This window comes from Denticeps clupeoides, chromosome 4 (genome assembly GCF_900700375.1).
Source record: "Denticeps clupeoides chromosome 4, fDenClu1.1, whole genome shotgun sequence".
Classification (NCBI taxonomy): Eukaryota; Metazoa; Chordata; class Actinopteri; order Clupeiformes; family Denticipitidae; genus Denticeps; species Denticeps clupeoides.
The window spans coordinates 26,543,382-26,561,305 of NC_041710.1; the positions used below are offsets into that span (position 1 = coordinate 26,543,382).

The following is a 17,924-nucleotide window of genomic DNA, read 5'->3' on the forward strand; positions in this document are numbered from 1 at the left end:
CTCAGTCTCTCACTCTTACAGAGTACAATAAGAACTTCGATTATTAGTCTGTTAATTGTGTGCGTTACTGTTTTGAAACACAGCTGGCTCTTTTTCATGTTTTGTGGAGTATTGTGATATGGCAGCGGTATGGAACACAATTGGAATCGTGCAACGATTAAATACATACACATCCCAATCCAGAATTTTTTTCGTTGTTGATCCACCACAACAGTTAAACAGTGTAGCGTCAGAACCCCTCGGCGGTATACGGCGATTCTGTACCACCCACAAACAGCTTCCATCTGGTGCTGGTTAAAGTACAAGCCAGCTCTTCACTGAAAGCACAAAACGCTGCAAGCGCATTCATTTTTAGCTTCACAGTCACACTTTCTGCACCAAGATTCCTGCAAACTTTTATGTGATACACTACAAGGAAAGCAAGGAAATGTGATGGACCATGGAATAAGAACCATGAAAGTGTAAAAGAAGGTTTTTTTTTTTGTATTTCCGCAGCCTTAAGAAGCAAGTAGATATTACTGAACTGAGGATCACACAGAATCGTTCAGATCATTGAATCATTTATTGAGCCCAATACGATTGTAACTATATTTGCATATGTTGCATGTGCAACAGTTGCATATGTTTATACAAATCTAAAGCTGGGCCCAGGTTTGTGTTGTACTCCATAGCCCTGTACTGTTAGCAGCCCAGCACAGGATTGCACAGTGCAAGTATAAACCCCTTATAGCAGCATGTAGCAGAGATCAATATCTATTCTTCCTCTGAGGACGGTGGGAGTGTGTCAGATTCACCAAATGCTCATTTTTTGGGGGGTATAAAATCGATGTGGAGCCACCAGTGTGTCCTCAGCCTCCCGCGGCTGAAGAATCCCGATGGCTCGTCCGGCAGCCTGTGGCAGCGGCGCGCTTTACTGCTCGGCGTACTCCAGCTCCCCAGGCAGCAGACGCAGCGCCGTTTCTAGTGACAGAAGCAGCGCTCGGGGCGTGGCATTGGCTTATGTTGATGAATGGAGACGTCGCGCTGCAAACATCACTGTGCTCTTCACCGCCCACACGGCCCAGCCGTGTCAGCGAGGTTCCTGCTTGATAATGCTCTGACGCGATTAGCACGTGCGCTGGCAATCCCTCTCCGTCTTCCCCTCGTGCCGTGTTACTTGTGCTCCTATTAAACCCCTTACTTATTAATGTTCTGCAGAAGAAATGATAACGCAGAGCCCCATTTGGTCTCTCCCTTTTCTGGCAGGAATCGCTGCCAGGAGGGTATATTATCCTGTCTACACTATATATGCATCATCTAGGCTTTTTCCCCATTTAGCCAGTGTAGTTCTTGTTTTACCTGTCCTGCAAGAATTGTGGTGGTGACGGGCAGTGGAAATATTCTAACATTCTGGTTTTAGAATATTAATTAGCATCATATATTTATTTTTGCTTTGCTTTACTATTCTATAGAGTGTACTATAGGGTTTCTTTTAGTCTTTAGCGAATCAAGTTTGTTTTGAATTTTATCAATACATTGATATAATTGTGAGTTCCATCTTTAAAAATATGTGCACGTTGTGCTTTTGGCTCCCTGTTTATTGCAGCCTGGAATAGTGACCTTTATAAGGCACATGGGGGACTATATGGAGTCTGTAGGCTTTGTGTACTTGAAAAGAATACCAGAGGATCCTTCTCACCTCACCTGTCTGGTCACCATCAGGCAGATCCATCTATTGTGGGCTCATTATGAAACATACATAACGGTCATTTAAACACAACGTATTTGGCAGGAGAATTGTATTTCCACTTCTTTGGGTGCCTATACATTGCTGTTGTAAATCAGCTTTTCTGAAATGATGGAAAAATCGTATTATGTTGGGTAAAGGCTAAAGAGCATTAGGAGTTTTGTACAGTACATGAACAGGTTAGCCTGCGTACAGCTAGCTAGATACTAAGGGCTTTTCCCTGTTCTGTTGAGGTGGAAAGGACCCCATGAGGCAGCACAGAGCTAAAGTGCTGATGCGCCCTGGCTCCCCTCCCTGATTCCTGATGAGTGTGAGAGTAGAACCCCAGTAGGGAGACGAGTTGCCCCTCCTGTGTTCTGCAGCCTCTGGATTCTGCTGGCTGAGTCAGCAATCGACCCACAATGCACCAGCAGCACTGGAAACCCAGGAGGATTTGTGCCTAGAACCTCGAAGTCTCCTATTGACACAGCATTTCAGGAGAAACCTTCTTGATTGGAGAGGCTCTTTGCTTACTTGCTTTATCTCTCATGCTAACTTACTAAATTTTAGGTTCCAAATCCTCGATCGCCTTTCTCTATTTCTGAGTGACGGACGGAGAATCATTTTGTCTGAATCTCTGCACTGTGCAGCAGCTCTCTGATTGGCTGTTTGAACGTGGGCTACGGTGTGGGTGCATGTGTGTGTTTTGTTCTTTTCCTTCCCTGTCCTAACGAAACCCGAAGCGCTCTGAAGTTGGGATGCCTGCCGGTGTGATCCGCTTTGATGGATCTCCGGTGTCCGGGTGTATCTGCAGCCCAGCAGCGTGCCAGGCGGAACGCTCCACAGACTCCGGGCTGTGCCGTTCAGATGGGAGGGAGGTTGTCTCGTCCTTCAGTCTGTGAGAATAAACAGGAAGTGATCACATGCAGCGAACACAAACAGATACAGAGGCAAGCACTTGAGTGAAGGGCAAGCCAAACCTGAGAGTGATGGCTGAAAACCCTCAGAACGCTGATCTTACGTAACAGTCCTCCGCCGAACTACATCCCAGCAGAAAACTTAGTAACAGGTAGAAACTAAAGCAAAATCATTTCAAGAGCCAATGGTGGATGAACTGTTTTTTTTTTTTTGTGAAATATGTCCGCATATACATATTTTCCTCCCATATTCATTTATTATTATTATTGTCACATACAAATTCTTATATGATATCTGAAATGACACATCATGAGGCAAATAACATTTTTTTCCCTCCTTGCTCCCCCCAATTGCCTTGCCTTTGGTGAAACATTTTGCGGATGTTCTAAAGCCAGCCTTTCATGTGTAGCCGAGGTTGTTAGCTCGCTAGTCCTGAGCAAACGTCGCGGGAGATTAAAGGTGTCCTCGTGACTTGAGTTAGTTAGAGAAACCCGTTTTTTATTCCTCCCCCTGTTCTCAGAGCGGAGACTAATTAATGTATACAGGACTTCAGAGAGGAATGCAGCGCTGGGAAGCTCTGGCCAAGACCGCATTTTAATTAGAACTGGGGTTCCCATTTGCCCTCCAGATATGGCCTGGTGTACATAGATTCCTCCGAATGAACGCGCACTATGGAAATTGAATCCAAATAAAAATAATAAAAGAAATATATATTTTTTGCTATCAAAACATGTTAATCATTGCGGCTTCATTTCTAAAAGTCTGAATGAATGCAGGTGCGTTTTGTTCACAGATAGGAACTACCCCGCACCTCGTGTTGACTCGGGCATCATGTCTCTCAGCTCGTCCTCATTGTCTCCGGTCAATGCCCCGTTCTCTGCGACACAGGTCCCTTCATCCCGCTCGCACGCTCGTTTATGCACACACAGGATATTACATTTACATTTACAGCATTTACCAGACGCCCTTATCCAGAGCGACTTACAATTAGTAGTTACAGGGACAGTCCCCTGGAGCAACTTGGGGTTAAGCGTCTTGCTCAGGGACACGATGGTAGTAAGTGGGGTTCGAACCTGGGTCTTCTGGTTCATAGGCGAGTGTGTTACCCACTAGGCTACTACCACCCTGGGCATATTAAAATGCCCCGTAAACCGTCCGGCTGGCCCCTGGCGACCGATCAGCTCGCCTCGTGCCTGCGGCCCGTGAATAGCAATCAGCCGACACCGGCACCGGCTGAGTGAGGGACAGATGGCAGACAGACAGAAAGAAAGGGAAGAGCCGAGGGTGGGAGGAGGGGCCGGCCTGCTGCCTTTTCCGTCTCAGCGGGGGCCGAAAGTTCGCTTGCGTAGCGTGTCTGGTAAGACGAGAAAAGAAACCGCGACGCGGCGGCGGCGGATGCCGGGGTGTGAAGGGTACGGCGGAGTGCGGTTAAAGCGTTTTATTTCCCACGGTTGGCCACTGCTCATCGGTTACATCTGTTCCCGAGATGCAGACAAACATCTCGTCCCCCTCACTTCCGCATGACAAACGCCGGCGAGAGGCGACGTGCCGCAACCCGCGGGCCGGCCGGACCGCTCTGTGTTGCCAGGCAACCGGTTAGTGCTGGAAAGAGGTCGCCCGGGTCTCCTCCGCCACCCCCGCCCGGGCGTCACAGGCCCCAGGAGCTTCTGCACGCCGCTGTTTTCCCGACCCTCGTGTTCTCGGAATTCTACACGCGCCAAAGCGAAGCGTCCGCCCACCACCCTGCCGGCTCCGATCCATCGGCGCGCCTCTCACCCCAACTCCTGCTCGCCCCGTGTGTGGCGTTGGCCGGGCCTTTCCACGCCTCTGCCGCTTCCTGCGCGTGAGCGGGTCACACTGCAGGGCGTCGGCTCTGATTTCCCTGGAATGGAGGGTCTCCATGTAGCTCACCGTTACTGCCCCGTGTGGGTGGGATACGAAGTGACACATCAAGGTGACGGGCGTGTCTCCACACACACCTTCCCCTTCCTTGTTTTGTTGTTTGGGGGCTGTATCTGCTTCCTGAACGGCTAATCCGGCAGGTTGGTGCCTGGAGTGGTTTGCTGTGAGGGGGTCCTTGTTCTGCGTGCTGCCAGGGCGGTCCTTGTCTGACACTGCAGCTTGTCGAGCTCATTTCCATACAGCTGGCCCCTCGCTGGCTTCCAGAAAGCGAGCACGCCGCTCGGCGGCCCAGGCCGTGTTCCAGCTGCCCTGAGCCTGGGGCCAATCAGCTTCAGAGCTGCAGGCACACGCCCAATCGCAGACCGCTCTGCTTTGTGAAGTGTCCTTTTGTGACATCACAAGGTATGCCAACAAACCTGGAAGGCTGAGTCCAGGACGAGGCATTAGGTTTAATTTCGCGGTTAGAAACAGTATTTATAGAAGTTTTATAACAATTACAAACTAACTTGCCATATTGGCCAATCACCTGTATGTCTTTTTTTTAAAGAAAACTGCTGGAATCCGGCTGGATGAAGTCTTACAGAGTGTTCTCATACATTGCAGTCAAAATCTGGAAAAGCACAGTTCCGTTTAGCAACATTTCCAAAACCCTATAATATTTCTATTCAAAATGGAGGCAAGCCACTGTTTAAAAACGAAAAACACACAATTATACAGACATAAATATGCAAGCTGATAAGCAAGTTACAGAAAACCACTTGCTCAAGGTTACAGCACAGGCCAGAAAGGACATGTTCACACACACACACACACACACACACACACACACACACACACACTAATATGCTCTTAGTGGTCATCTTTCAAACCTAGATCTGTGCTGTCTGCTTGCCTGGTTCCTGCTTTTGTTGCTGATTTTTGAACCCTGTGCATTGCCTGAATGTTAGAAGATGTGCTCATGGGAAAATTTCCTGCCATTGCTACTCTGGCCTTTGTTTGGAAGGCAGCCCCATTCCCATAAAACATTCCTGGAAACCTGTGAAATTTATTCAGCTTTGCGCCGTTGCACAAAATGCAACTCCCACCATTGCAATGTGGACGCGGTGTTGCTGTGCTGAGAGGAAAGCCGAGGAATGAGCGCGAAAGGCGTCTCCTACCTGACTCATCCCTGCGGTCCTGCGTCAACCCGCACAGCGGAATGGAAAAGAAATATTCCTCCTCCGGAAACTCGTCTGCCACCTCAGCCATAGAGTGCAACACACTGGCTGCTGAGGAATGTTTCGGGAAGCGGATCTGCGCTCGCTCTGTAATCCTTCACCGAGGAACCTGGCCAGCTGGCTGACTGAGTCGAGGGAAAGGAAAGACATCATTCCTAATATCAAATAAATAATCACAAATTGTATTCATGGTCACTGAACAGTTGTTGCTTGAGTTCTGTATACATTGATGATATTTCAGACACCAATGTAAAAAAAAAAAAGTGTTAGTTGTCTCTACGGGAAGGTCAGTGTAGAACTACCCACAATACGGGATCCAAGTTTAGATCAAGTGTACTTGCGAGGGCGCAGAAAAACACGGTCGGTGGATAGTTCTTCCGGATGCGTGGCAACGAGGGAAACAAACAGCAAAAAAGCTGTAGCGGTATGGCAGCAGACGGGCTCGCAGCAGAGGTCCCGGCTCCCCACCATGTTAATACGCCGTGACACACAGTATCATTAGAAAGCCCTGAAAGGCGTTATTTTTGGAGGGTTGGAAACGGGCCACGCCCCAAACCAGGCCAACGTTCCCGTAGGCAGTGGGACGAACCTTTAGAGTGCTGTGTGGGCATTCAAGGAATGTTTCTTAATATAATATTCGTTTATTATAATGGACAAAATAAATGTAAAATGTCTGCTCTGCTTCTTAATCGTGATAATCGTTCTTGAATTGTTGCCCCTATTGTTGTACGTTCCATGTGACTGATGCTGCGCTTATTCATTTGTTGGGTGTAGTAGTTATCATTGCTGAAGCCCACGTTTCGAGCCCTGGAATGAACGGCCATTGATTTTTTTGCTCGGTAGTCCGCATCCTTGATGATGAAGCCGTTACCTTTTTAAAAAGATGTCTTATTTTAAAGGAACAGTCAGAGGTGGAATGGTGAGAAGGGGAGGAGTGCATGGTAGGGCCGTGGAAAGAGGCGGCGAATAGCAGGGGGATCTGCAGTCCGGTCACGCTCTCAATGAGACTAGTTCATTATTTACAAGTGATGGTTGGACTTTTCAAAAGCAGAGGCTCCGGCTGCTTGTCCTTGTTTTCTTTTCCCTGCTTTTGTCTCTTGACTATCATAAACACAAAAGCCGCATTTCGGAGGCACCTCGGCTATAGAAAGTTGATCTTTGTTATGAGGCTCCTCTTGGGATTGCATAAAATGCCCTTCTTCCAAATGAGGCTGAAGACATACCCTCCAAAAGCAAATACAACGTCCATCTTGGGGACGGTGAAGAATTGGCAGGATCTATTTTTTGGCTCTGGCTGTAGTATGCCACATGATTGTGGTTGTGTGTGTGTGTGTGTGTGGGGTATTATGGACCGGATGTATTCAGGTTAAGTGATCCGTGTTAACACGGTATGCAACCATACGTCCCTGCGGGCGAAGTCCCCTCTCTTCCTCGTGCCTCCTAAAGCGCACGTGACCGCTTGACTTCCTGCGTCCACCGGCGCGGCGGTCATGTATAATTGACCATGGCCAGATTGCCCTCCTGAATAATGCGAGGCCTTTGTTGTGGCAGGTTGTCCTTGGAGGTGCAAATGCTCGGGCTGCTCAGTAAAGCCCGTCCAAGTGCTGACTCCGGCGTCCAGTGAGCAACCGCGCCGTTTCCTGTAAAAATGGCCAGATGGTGCGTGCATGCAGAATTGCATAATGGGGTGCGGGGGGAACTTCTGCAAAGTCATGTTTTTTTCCCCCGACTTGTGTAAGGGCTTGTATCTTAAAGTCATTAACTGAGGGGCTTTAATTAGAAAAGACGTTCTTCCACTGATGGTAATTGGCTCATATTTCAGCAGAGACCACGCCCCGTTTTTATAAATGGGCTGCTAGCGGACCTGCTGCCTGCCTCGCACACCGTTTCCTGCGCCGCGTCAACCAGGCCACACACGCAGATGTGAGGGGGGCCGCGGCGCGGCATCCAGAGCCCCCCGCCCGCCGTTCACTCATTTACTGCCAACAGAATCCAAATCGGAAAGTATGCGTGTGTGCATTCATCTCTATTCCATCTCCTCAACGTCGCTTCCACAGCTGTCTGAAGAACATTCCTCCAGATGGTTCCCGTCTCGCAGGAACGTAGCGTGTTGCCTCCCCTGGATTTAACGGCGCCGCGTCGGGCCGGTCGGCATCTCCCTGCTTGTTGGGGATGTAGCTCACGTCTGGCGGGCTGTGGGTGCTGGCGTTTCAGGTCCTCGCCTGTCGGTGCCCCCGGTCTGCTCCAGCGGCTCATGCGCATGATTGACAGAGCTCGGTTTAGCGCGGTGGCGGCGCCCGAGTTTCTCCCTCTGTTTTTTTTTTTTTTTTTTTCTCGTGTCCCTCCCTTCCTCTCACATGCGTCGTTTCCATCTTTCATTCTTTCCCACACCCACTCAGTACGGAAACTGTCCGATTGGATCCCTTCCCTTTTGGTAAAACACGTTAGCACTCCTGCTCTCTCGTATACTCTCCTTTTCGTATTTCACCGCTTCACCCCCTTTTCCCCACCCTATTATTTTCCACTCCTCCGCGCCTGTAGTGTAATTCTCTCCCACTTTCTATTTTATGCAGCCCAAGCACATGTCATATGCGGTCAGGCCCGGCGTCCCTGCAGCAACAGACCTAAAATAGGGCTGTGCGCTCCTTTAACGAAATGGACTATGCACGAGTCCCTGGGGGGCGTATCTAACTCACCACATCATCCGGCTCATCACACCTCGCTCTCCGACTCTGGCGTAGTGAGAGGGTGCGTTTCCACTGGGATTAATAGGATTTAAGAATTTCCATTTGCATGGAAAGAGTTAACAGGTTCTGTGGCTTTTTTTTTTAATTTTTCCGAAATTGTATAATTGTAGAAACAAGTTTTGTTTTTCTTCTCAAATAAGTTTTTTTTTTGGTTTTCTTGAGTTCCTTTTTGGCCTAAAAATGGAATTTTGTTAATGTTAAGTGTTTTATAGCATTAATTTTCTGTAATAACCCACTATGATATTTTTACTTGTTTTTCATGGATTTATTTTTTTGACCGTTCGCGTCAGGGGTCTTTGTAAGTGTAAAGTAAAGGGAAGTGATTGTCACATGTGAAGCACAGCACACGGTGCAGACAGTGAAATTTGTCCTCTGCATTTAACCCATCACCCTGAGTGAGCAGTGGTCAGCCATGACAGGCGCCCGGGGAGCAGTGTGTGGGGACGGTGACTTTGCTCAGTGGCACCTTGGCAGATCGGGATTTGAACCAGCAACCTTCTGATTACGGGGCCGCTTCCTTAACCGCTAGGCCAAGTGATGCACCAAGTGATGCACTTAGTTTTTGCAGGTCTATGGGTGCCAAGGCTACATCTACAGACTCCGCATAATCACATACACAGGGGTTAAATGTCCTCCGTGTGGCAGGCCCGGGGGGGGCACGCTCTCTCCAATGTCGGACGCCTCGTCATTTTCCCTGAGACCGTGGACGCATTTCGCCCGTGGGGCTTTTGCTGAGTGAGCTGCACGTCCCCGGAGGTTAGTTAAAGGACCGCAGCAGTGCCTCTGTGGCGTTGACGTGGGGGGGGGTTTAGCGTTCTTGCCTCCAGTGCAATAGATGCCCCGTAACATTTATTTACAATATAGCTGTGTGCCGCACTTTTACTGCCATACGTGACTGAGAGCAGCGTTGGCGAAGGTGCAGGCATCTGGGGATCGCACGGAGGATGGTGATTGGCCAGACACGCGTAGGATCGAACCTGACGATGCCGGTGCAGCCGCGCGGAAAGGCAGCATGATTCTGCGCCCAGCGAGCATGTGTCCAAACGACTGAAAACATTCGCATGCTGAGTGCAGAGAGGCGCTTCGGCGGATTAGCGGCTTCCTCCGCACACGCGCCGTCACGCCCGTTACGGGAGCTTTCACGCAGCAACGCCCACACGCGCATACGCGCAAAACAAAATGTCTGGTCGAGTCGGCCTCGTGGTGCATTTCATTCCAACCCAACGTGAATTTGTGGCGCTGGAATTGCTTGTGATGCACTAGTGTCTTTATTGGCAAAAGTGGCCAGAAGCCCTTGGAGGAAACGTGCCACCAAACGGGGAAGATGTCCTGTCCGTTTCCAGTCGTGGTTTTTCAGGAACTTGGTGACACGCCCTGCATCCCTCTCCTTCTCCTCGCCGGAGCATCCCTCACGCTCACCCGCTCCTGCCGTACGTCACGGTGGAACGTCAGAGCAGTGATGAACTCTCCTCCCTGGCGGCCGATGTCTGAACAGAAGGTCATAATTCTCACCAGTCGCTCATTTTTCAGACTCGCCACATCGTCACACTGTCAGAGCTGCTGGTCCCCAACCGTTCAGCGTTTGCCAGCGTACTTTGCGAATCTCGGACTGTCTGCCGCCAGCAAACTATATGCTGGTAGAACCTGCATGAGAACAAGGCTGCACACACACACACACACACACACACACACACACACACATAGAGAAGTTTAGCGATGTGCCTGTGGAGTAAGCAGCCATTTAGAACAGACATTGTAATTTGAGTGCTAAAGATGGAGATGTTTCTAAATACGTTTGGCCGCAGAAGTGCAGTAATCCTCATCTCGCCCGTGAACCCCCACCACCCCCCCAGTCTCTCTCCTCCCTTCGTCTTTCCCCGCATCCATGAGAATGCGTATCACTGCATTGTTAGCGGAGCACCGGGCTGTAATTTGCAGCTATTTTTAAACGGAGAGTGGCGCTAGTCTTCTGCTGAGCGCGAGTGTGTGGGCGCCTGAACGCCGCGGTACCCGCATTCTAAACGCGGCGGAACAGCCACATATCTCGGCAAAGCACGTCACTGAACGCAGCGGGAAAGGTCAGCTCCTGATAACGGAACTTAGCAGGCTCACAGCGACGGCGTCGTCCAATAACTTGACTAAAGCCCGTCCTAAGCTTTTAAAGTAAAGGGAAGTGATTGTCACTTGTGTTACACAGCAGCACAGCACACGGTGCACACAGTGAAATTTGCATTTCTGCATTTAACCCATCACCCTGAGTGAGCAGTGGGCAGCCATGACAGGCGCCCGGGGAGCAGTGTGTGGGGACGGTGCTTTGCTCAGTGGCACCTTGGCGGATCGGGATTTGAACCGGCAACCTTCTGGTTACGGGCCGCTTCCTTAACCGCTAGGCCACCACTACCCCCGCTAGGCATGCACATGAATGCATCGGAATATAGTGAGTGCATGTGTGAGAGAGAGAGAGAGAGAGGGGGGGGGGGGGGGTTACCCTTCCATCAACCCAACAAGTGCACAGGCCTCATGAGACCTCCGTTCAACCATGAACATGGGAATGGTGCCCCTGACAGAAGAGTGGGAATCTCCTCCAGATGTTCTCCACATGCCGAGTTTCGGAACTGCTTTAGTTTATGGTTATTGAGCTGCTCATTTATATAAGCACCGCCCTTATCCTGCCGTAGCCTTGTAAACATTTATTTCTTTATTTAAAACTCTGTCGCTGGCCAGGATTCACCCGGCCGATTTCTCCACCGCATTTACACCCGTAGCCACGTGAGATCTGGTCGGGTGGTGAGATTTGATGGATTCTACCATTAGCATTTTATTACAGCATAGCTCAGCACAACGAAACCTAAAGCTGTGTTCCTATTCACAACCTGGCATTGGTCATTATCGATATGAGTCTCTACGTAAATTCTGCCCGCGTTGTCTTGGTTCTGTGGCACACTGTGTATTTGTTTATACCTTTCATGGGTCAGGACGTTGCTAGGGTGAAACGGAGCAGGCTTGAATTTCTCTGAATTCTCTATGCTAAAGGTTACCAGAGCTTTGAAGAAACCTGGTCTTGAATAGCATGTTAGAAGGTCAGGAGAGTAGTCCTCACTTTTGCCCTCTTTCATGCGGCACATATGTTCTGTCACCCAGCCCTTTTCACGGTTCACTGTTACCCGCAAGGCCATGGGGGATCACTTCACTCACCTGCTTCCTGCTAAAGGATTTATTTGTTGCATGTGTCAGAGGTCAAGCACCTTCACTTTTCCCCCTAGCATCTCTTCAAGCCAGTCAGTAAATAGGACCAAGGGGAGAATTTGGGGAATGGACCTCTGCCTGTAAAGTTTTAAGTACTTTTAGTAGTTCTCGCTGGTTTATTTGCCTTCTTTTAAGTAACGGCTTCATCCTATGTGTGCTGGAATATATTAAGTGCTTTGAATAAATGACTTTCAATGTAAAGCAATTTATTTTACCATGTATTATTGAGTTTACTATGTGTTATTATGTGTTATCACTTCCCTTTACTTTACACTTACAAAGACCCCTGACGCGAACGGTCAAAAAAATAATGTTTGGGGTGATTCCTCCCATCACTTCGACAGTTTCTGCAACGTTGAGACACTTTTCAGTCATTCGACTGTCCTTGGTTACTGGAACACTGACACTTGGTGAACACGGACTTCAAATGGTCTTCAGTGTGAAATAGGCAAACACTTCATTCATAGGACCGATCTTCCTGGTTTTAATTAACCCAGCGATTTGATAGTTGGTCTTACTAGAGTTTGCCATGCCAGACCGTGCTCAAATTCTGTATTTGTTGATTCAGGAAATATATTAACCTTTAATATATATTAACAGTCGTTCCCAATTTCATCCTAATTGTTTTTAGTTTTTTCTTCTAAAAACAAAACCCATGTTTATATTGCAAATGAAAGTATAATTAATTTGCTGACCTTTTAAAAATTCAAATGGCAGAATGATAGTTTAACCTATTTTGTTTAAGCAGGTTTTTTTTTTTTTTTTTTTTTTTTCTTGACATGATTCCATGCAAGATCAGCGCAGCGCAGCCTCATCTGCCTGGTGTGGTCTCCCCCAGATAGCGATCAGAGTTGTTGTGGAAGGGTTGGATGGATCCCATGCTTTCGTTGGGGGTTGAGAGCAGATGGTATCATTGTGCGCCTCTGCGAGTCTCGAGTCCACGGGCGCATTCATTAAAGGCCAACGTCATCTGCTGGATGGGGCCGTGGAGCAGAGCACCTCACGCAGGCAGCAGCCATTCGCTGTCTGATGGGGCCGCGGCGTCCCTCCATTTTGTCTTTATCAGTGACAATTGCATGGTGATATAACGATATTTCGACCTTGAAAGTTGCTACCTCCCATTCAAAACAGTGACCTAATCTATCGGTCCCCCTCTCATCTGTTACGCTTCTCCAGCTTCCTGGGATTCCTTGTTTTGTTCTCAGTTGCACAGCAGGAATGATTTTATGTAAATTACTTAAAGAGTGCTATTTACCCCCCTTGCCGCCAGATCCGTCTGGCTTGTTTCTATCGGCATATCATTATTGCAACCCATCTGACTTCACGTGAACTTGACGTTGTGTGTGAGTGTTTTAACGTCCCCCCCTCAGGGGCAGCTTCGCAATTTAAGCCACGAGTCGAACCAGTTGTCGCCAGTCGCTCTGCCGTTTCATCTGTAGATTGAAAGGGAAAATGAGGTAAATATAGGAAAGATGTGCAATAAACTGATCTTTTGCTCAGGGAGACACCTGTTTAGTGGAGATCCACGTCTGGCTCTGAGAGCGGAGAATGTTCTCAGCAGGGAGGCGGTTAATTCACAACTGCAGAACAGAAGGCTACCGACAGGAAAGGGGGGAGTGGACCACGGGGGGTGGGGGGCTCTATCAAAAAAAACGTATTCGGATCCACTTCTCACATACCACACATACCGATCTGCTGTGTAAAGTTTAAGTGGTGTGTGTGTGTAGGTTATAGCTCTATGTGAGGAGGTGTTGTCATGGAGACCAGTGAACAGTAGACCCAAATGCTCCGTATAAGACTTAAGGAGGGGAGTCCCTCACACCAGCCTGATCTCTGCAGGTTCTTTCCTTCTGGCATAAAAAAAGACAGCATTTTATTAAAAATTCCTCTTTGAAGCAGGTGGTATTCTGTATACGTCATTAAAAAAACAAAAAAAACTATGCTATTAACCAAACCTCCTGAAGAAATTTCACACTCGATACGGATCTTATATCCACTACACATTCCACTCAGTCATCTCCAACTTTGTGCACCACTGCCGTTTTCCTAACTCGCCCTTACTGCCCCACTCCAGCAACAGTGAACAGGCTCACAGATCCACGTGCTGGAGCATCAGGCAGTGCATAATGAAACCGCTTTCTTGTATCGCTGGGCAGGGGAAATGTATGTATGAGGTTTGATGATGTTAGGGAGGAAGAACTTGTCCGAATTTACTCTTCAGATCCACCCAGCCATTAAAACATTGATTGGCTGTGCAGTCATCCTTTGGTTACACCGATCAATTTGAATCAGAGTTGTTTGCAGGACTGTATACACAGGTCTGTGTTTATGAATAAATTGAGATGTCTGAGAGGATTTCTCTCAGTTTTACGTACGAGTCATCTTGACACAAGTGAACTAAAATCCGTAGCTTTTAATTGGCACGGCATTGAGAACGCAAACGCTCCGTTTTGGGATAGTGGCAAATCAGGGATCTTATTTCAGTTCACTGGGATGAGACATGGACACTTGGAGGATGTGAATATGTGGGTACATTTCTTCATCTAGCATGCCCTGTTATTTACTGGGGGTGGAGGGATGGGTAGTGTTTGGCAGCTCCATTTGCATGTTACTTTTTATTTCCTGATGTCCAAAAACAAAATCTACCTTTTGCGTGTGATTTTTTTATAGTTTTTTGACTCTGCATTTGAATAAGTGGAGCTAAAAAAAATATTACTCTGGCATAGCCAGTATTCATGAGGTATTGTAGCTGACATTGCCTCATACTCCACAACAAAGATCTGGGTTTGTAGACTTGTTCTGCTTTATGCAGGCTCGATTATTTGGATTTGGTTTTGAGCCAGAGTAATATTTTTGGGCCATCTATGCATCTGTCTGCGTCCATTTGCATACATCATTAATATATTTATATATTTTTCCTAGTTTTTCCTACCCTGGCATTAAACAGTTTTTCCTTTAAAAATATTAAATACATTTCTTTTAAAAAATAATGCTTTAAATAACAGCTGTGTTCTAAACTAAATAGTTTTAAAGCAGAGAAATTACTGTAAAAAATTAGTTATTTTCTGTTTTACAGTGTATATGTGTAATGCATGTACATGTACATGTGCACTCATGATTTACAAAAAAAGCTTACTTTTTAATTACTCAGAGCCTGAACTGCTCAGTGAACCATCTTTTTAGTCATTTTAGCAAAACTGTTGCTAATTGACAGTAAAACAGTCGGATGTCTTGGTGCACTTCGTTAAAAATATCTGCTCCGCTTGGTCTTTCAGCAGAAGATCCAGGTCACCAAACCAGAGCAGGTTCACTCTGGACTTGGTTGGAAAGTGTGCTGTTAGTAGCGCAAAAATTAATTTCTCATTTTAAAAAAGTTCAGGAATTTATTTTATGTGCATTAAATGCTTTTTGTCTCCACCAGTTTACCTGCACCAAACACGTCTATCTTGCTTAAGAATCAATGGATTCTTAGCAATTAGTTTAAACCCAAAGTACCTTTATCAGTTTTTGTTTTGCTGTGATATTTAGAGACCGAAAGGACCTTGTTTCTCAAATTGTAGTGTGGTCTGTCTAACAGTACACCAAGCTTTTGTAGAATAGGAAATGTAGAATCGAATGAATCATATTTTTTAAATAAAAAAACAAGCTTAATACCTGAAATACTGGGGGCGTGTCCACTGAAGGTGCTGAAACCACGCCCCCTCTCACGTGATAATTAGGGATGTGAGCTGGAATGGATGCCGGAAGTGTTTGAACCGCTGGAGCCCCTGGAATCCCCGACCCTAATAAGATGTAGATTTTACGGTGACCGGGTCCACGATAGGCGGCGGGAAACGCAACACTTAACAAACTGTTTACTCGAGACGTAACTCATGTGGGGGTGTCTGTCGCTCCGCGGCGGGGGAAACGCGCAGAAATCACGGACTGCACCATTTACTCTCCTCCACCGGGGAAGATGTAATCCGATCCCTGCTCGCCCCTCCACCCTCTCTCTCTCACTCTCTCTCTACCCACCCTCTCTCCCTCCACCCTCTCTCTCTCTCTCTCTCTCTCTACCCACCCTCCTCTCTCTCTCTCTCTCTCTCTCTCTACCCACCCTCCTCTCTCTCTCTACCCACCCTCTCTCTCTCTCTACCCACCCTCTCTCTCTCTCTCTCCCTCCACCCTCTCTCTCTCTCTCTCTCGCTACGCGCCAACGCTCTCTCTCACGCACAACCTCTCTCTCTCGTCTCTCCTCCCCCCTCCCTCCCACCCTCTCTCCCTCCACCCTCTCTCTCTCTCCCTCCACCCTCCCTCCCTCCCTCTCTCCCATCCTTATCCTCTCCCCGCTCCTCCGGGTCCGGCCAGTCTAGCGAGCGGCGCGCACGGAGGATCTTATTCGCGGCCGACGGGTCTGCGCTGTCCCCCGCCGCGCGTCCGAGCATGTCCCCGGCGGAGCAGTCTCCGGATCCACCCACCCGGCGCTGAACCCGGCCGGACCTTCACCCACTCGCGTCGTGCACGGGACCCGACACCGGGATTATTATAAACATGGGGTTCTACGGCACTTTGAAGATGATCTTCTATAAAGTGAGTACAGCAGGAGGCCGAGCCGCTGCGGCAGTGTTAACACCGGCCGCGCTGCGCCGGGACTCCGTCCCCACGGGCGGACCCGCAGAGGTCAGGATGTTGCGGGGAGCATCTGCGCGCACAGGTCCGGGGAGGGTCCGGACGGACGTCGCCGCGGTTCGGCTCGGTAATTCACGCTCGCCGGCCGCCGACCTTGCGTCGTGCGCGTGGAATGAAGGGCGGCGGAGGAAGTTCGCGTCTCGCCCCGCGTCCACGCCGCGTCATTATCACGCGCGTCCCCGCGCTGCTCCAAATACGAGCGCAGGTGCGGCCGCAGCCCCCGTCATGCATCTGGGCGGGGGGACGAGAACCGGGTCCCCTTCCCGGTAGACGGACGGCACCGCCTCTTCTTCTTCTCCTTCTCTCGCCCCGAATCCACGCAGACTGAAGCCCGGCGCGTCGTGTTGAAGGATGCGTGTGTGCCCGTGTTCAGCCAGATCCTGTAATGGGTCCCAGGAGGACGCTGATGGTGGAGGCGGTGAAACCAGTCCGGGTGCTGGTCCGTCCTCCTTCACCATGACATTGGGCGACCCTCCCTCCTGTACCTTCACTAGTCCTGACATTTCCCGCCTTATTCTACATAAAACACTCGAATCATAATAGTAGTACTTACTGCTCTCCTTCTTACCTACTTGTGATAGAAGTGCTAATAGTAATAGTTTATTACTATTATTTATCTTTTTTCATTCTAATGCATCATAGCTTATAAATCTTGCAGAAATCCTGATCTGACAGGTATTTCATATGTCTGCTTCTCTGTGCTGGAGGCGAACGGCGAGCAAGGAACAGACGAAACGCAGTAATCAGTGGGTTTGATGCATGTCCCCGACACCCCTCAATATGTAGGTGTTGTCACAAAATCGAAATTGCTAACAAAAAGCATCTGAGAAAAAAAGTACAGCTTCCTCGTTCACTCTGGAGGTACAAATATTTTCACTTGATTGAGGGTCCCAGCGTGGCCTGATGATATCGAATCCGTGTTTCTGCAGCTTCCCCCCGATCAGTTCTGAGCTGATTCCTCACTGGATGTCTGTAGGAACCCCTTGTCTGACGCCATCTCTCCTCATTGGCTTTGATTATGTGTGTGTGTGTGTGGGGGGGGGGTGTCGTTGAATCCCTTTATCTACACAGCCAGACATCAGAGGCATCGTTCAGACCAGCGCTCATTATATTTTTTGGTTGTCTGTAGAGATGAGACTAGAAATCATGAATTGTCTGGTGTAAAAAAAAAATGTTTTTTTTTTTTTTAAATAAATCTGTATGAAATAATGTGTTTTTGTTCTAGTCATTCGTAAGTGAACGTATCCTTGGGCACCTCCAGCTCCTTGAGCCCGGCACAAAAGAGCTGACATGTATCAGGCAGTGTTCGTAACCGCACTGGCCCCTCCCCTGTTTATTTCTGCACAGTCCCTGGGTCCATCTGAAGCATTGTGTGTGTGTGCGTGTGTGTGTGTGTGTGTGTGTGTTTGCATGTGCGTGCACCCAAAATAGTTTTAATTCAAATGCAGTTCTTGGTCTTGATGTGCCACCGTGGACACTGAGGCCTTGTTTCGCGGCGGAGGGGCTCCCTCGGTATCCAGG

At 48.5% G+C, this 17,924-nt stretch overlaps 1 protein-coding gene and 1 long non-coding RNA gene across 3 annotated transcripts in view; one reads left to right on the forward strand and one right to left on the reverse strand.

Moving 5' to 3' along the window:
- fbxw7 (F-box and WD repeat domain containing 7) overlaps positions 1-17,924 on the forward strand; it is a 53,317-nt gene that overhangs the window by 17,128 nt on the left and 18,265 nt on the right. The window contains exon 1 of one of the 2 annotated variants that reach the window (XM_028976377.1): positions 16,080-16,304. The exons of the other annotated variant lie outside the window; for it this stretch is intronic. Coding sequence (XP_028832210.1) covers positions 16,266-16,304 — 39 coding nt within the window. The 5' untranslated portion in view covers positions 16,080-16,265. Of the gene's footprint in view, positions 1-16,079; positions 16,305-17,924 lie in introns of those variants that run through there. 2 annotated transcript variants of the gene reach the window in all.
- LOC114788138 (uncharacterized) lies at positions 1,762-5,845 on the reverse strand. Its single transcript, XR_003749509.1, has 2 exons — positions 5,683-5,845; positions 1,762-2,601 (listed from the first exon to the last, which is right to left on the reverse strand). It is a non-coding gene; the product is annotated as an uncharacterized LOC114788138 (long non-coding RNA).